The sequence below is a fragment of the Echinops telfairi genome, unplaced genomic scaffold (genome assembly GCF_000313985.2).
Source record: "Echinops telfairi isolate 266 unplaced genomic scaffold, ASM31398v2 ScPeMD7_5592;HRSCAF=6446, whole genome shotgun sequence".
NCBI classification, from domain to species: Eukaryota; Metazoa; Chordata; class Mammalia; order Afrosoricida; family Tenrecidae; genus Echinops; species Echinops telfairi.
In genome coordinates, this window is record NW_022109491.1 from 45034825 (window position 1) to 45036995 (window position 2171).

Below are 2171 nucleotides of genomic sequence, written 5' to 3' on the forward strand. Positions count from 1 at the left end.
ACTGTTTATCACACGGGCTTGAGAACTTCGGAGAATTTCTGGTCTCTGCGAGGGCCGCTAGAATTCGAATGGACTCAAAAGCGGTAGCTTTGGTTGGGGTTAACTTACACAAAGACAAACGTGGTGTATTTGTTTTTCGAACTGGCATGCAATTGTAAGCCAATTGAGAATTCCCAAACTCCCCCAAACGCACCGCATTTAATGTCTATAAAGTTGTAACGTGCCTGCTACAGATTTGACTTGGATTCCCCACGGCCGCGCTTCCCCCTCCCCTCGGGACAGGGTGTCTCAAACTCAGGAGGGTTGAGTTGATCCTTTTTTTTTTTTTTCACGCCCACCATCAAATCATGAACCCACGCGAAGATTTAAAAGAGTTTAATATAAAAGCCTGTCCCCAAGTTTCCAGAGACCAGACCGAGAGCGGTCCCGTCGGTCTCATGGGTGCGCGTCTCTGGTCCCAGCGGGTGCATCCCGCGTGCGAAGCCCTTAGCTCGGAGACTCGGGAGCAGGGCCAGGACCCATGCGGGGCGTGTGGGTGACGATCGGGGGAGGAAAGGGTGATAATAGGGGGTGGGAAGATGCAGGCGCGGGACGTTGGCGAGGCCCGCACCTGTAGCCTGAGCGAGAAGAGCCTCACCTTGCTGTGGTCTTCCTCCTCCTCTTGTTGCAGCAACCCGGGAACCGCGGCCATGGCGACGCGGGTCTCGAGAAGGGGCTGCCTTTGCCTGGCTGGGCGAGGAAAGAAGAAGATGGACGGCAGTCTGGTCGCCTCTCGGAGGCGGCCGCGGTCCCGCCTCCGCTGGCCCAGAGAGACTGAGGCGGGAAGCCTGGGGACCCCTCCACCATCCCAGCAGCCCCGGGAGCAGGCGAACAACGCGCCACGTGCTCCCCCAAATCGCCTCCCCCGTCCCCGCTGTCGCCCATCTAGGAGCCGGGCACAAAAACAACGCGGGGCCTACCCTTGCTCTGCACCGCGCAGACACAGCAGACCAAGGGCCAGAGCCCAGGAACTGTCTCTAGCAGCCACCCAGCCCGCAGGGCGCGTCGCGAGAAAGAGCGCGCTCCCTTGCTGGCGGAATTTATCCCCCAGCCCAAGCCCAAGATGGCGACGAGCGGTGACGTGAGATCTCGCGAGAGTGAAAGGGCGCGCTTTATAGGCGCCCGCACTTCCTCCGGAAAGAAAGTAGGTGAACTATGGCCTGGCGACCGCGCGTGCGCGCCGCAGTGCATGCTGGGGCCGCCGAATGTGGGCGGGTCCTATTTCAGGAAGAGAGCGTGGAACCAATGAAAGTAAGTGCCGAGAGGATGTTCGTGGCCTGGCGATTACGTGATGCGTTCCACACCTGCCAAGTCGCAGCCTTGTGACTTTTGAGGTACCTATTCCTGTCGCGGGGACTCAACTTCTCCTTAAGCCCTTCTTTCCTACCCCTGACTTCCCCCACCAAGTCTTTACGGGAACCAAAAAAAATCAACCTTTCTCCCGTGGAGCGGCTAGTGGTTTTGAACTACTAGCCTTGTGATTAGCAGCCCAACCCTAACCGCTATGACACGAACTCCGCCTACCACCCACCTTTAAAGATGTTTAGATGTAAGGAGAAAACCCCATTCAGAATACTTAGTAACTCACTGTCACGAGTTGATTCCCATTCAAAGCGGCCCTATAGGATAGGGTAGAACTGCCCCTGTGGGTTTTATCAGTTTAATATCTGATACGCCCTCTATCCAACACCGTCTTTTCGGGATTAAATAACTTAATCTTTCTCCCGAGGACTTTGTGGTTAGCAACCTAATGCTTAACCACTACCCCAGCCGGCTCGCTCTAGCACAGTGGTTCTCAACCTTCCTAATGCCGCGTCCCTTGAATACAGTTCATCACGTTGTGGTGATCCCCAACCTTGAAATTATTTTCGTTGCTACTTCGTAACTAATTTTGCTGTTATGAATCGTCATGTAAATATCTGATATGTCGTATGCAGGATGTATTTTCATTGTTACAAAGTGAACATCAAAGCATAGTGATTAATCACAAAAACAGTATGTATTAGATATTGTGAAATATTTATTTCTAATTACAAATTAGAAATAATTTGTAATTATTTCTTGAAGCATGGGGTAGCATGGGTTACAGGCTTCACGCCCGGTACTCACTCGTGGACGTATCTGCATGTGGG

The 2171-nt window shown here is 53.2% G+C and overlaps 2 protein-coding genes across 3 annotated transcripts in view; one reads left to right on the plus strand and one right to left on the minus strand.

Annotated features, from left to right (window-relative positions):
• SNX5 (sorting nexin 5) overlaps positions 1-1062 on the minus strand; it is a 28408-nt gene extending 27346 nt beyond the window's left edge. Inside the window, exons 1-2 of one of the 2 annotated variants that reach the window (XM_045295266.1) lie at positions 960-1062; positions 638-729 (exon numbers count right to left, since the gene is read on the minus strand). In XM_045295266.1, coding sequence (XP_045151201.1) covers positions 638-691 — 54 coding nt within the window. In that variant the 5' untranslated portion in view covers positions 692-729; positions 960-1062. The remainder of the gene's footprint in view (positions 1-637; positions 730-959) is intronic. The other variant, XM_045295267.1, reaches the window with a different exon arrangement.
• A 225-nt stretch (positions 1063-1287) lies between these two features.
• The window catches only part of MGME1 (mitochondrial genome maintenance exonuclease 1), a 16730-nt gene continuing 15846 nt past the window's right edge, over positions 1288-2171 (plus strand). The window contains exon 1 of the mRNA XM_004698155.2: positions 1288-1373. The gene's annotated coding sequence lies outside the window, so the exon portion shown is untranslated. The remainder of the gene's footprint in view (positions 1374-2171) is intronic.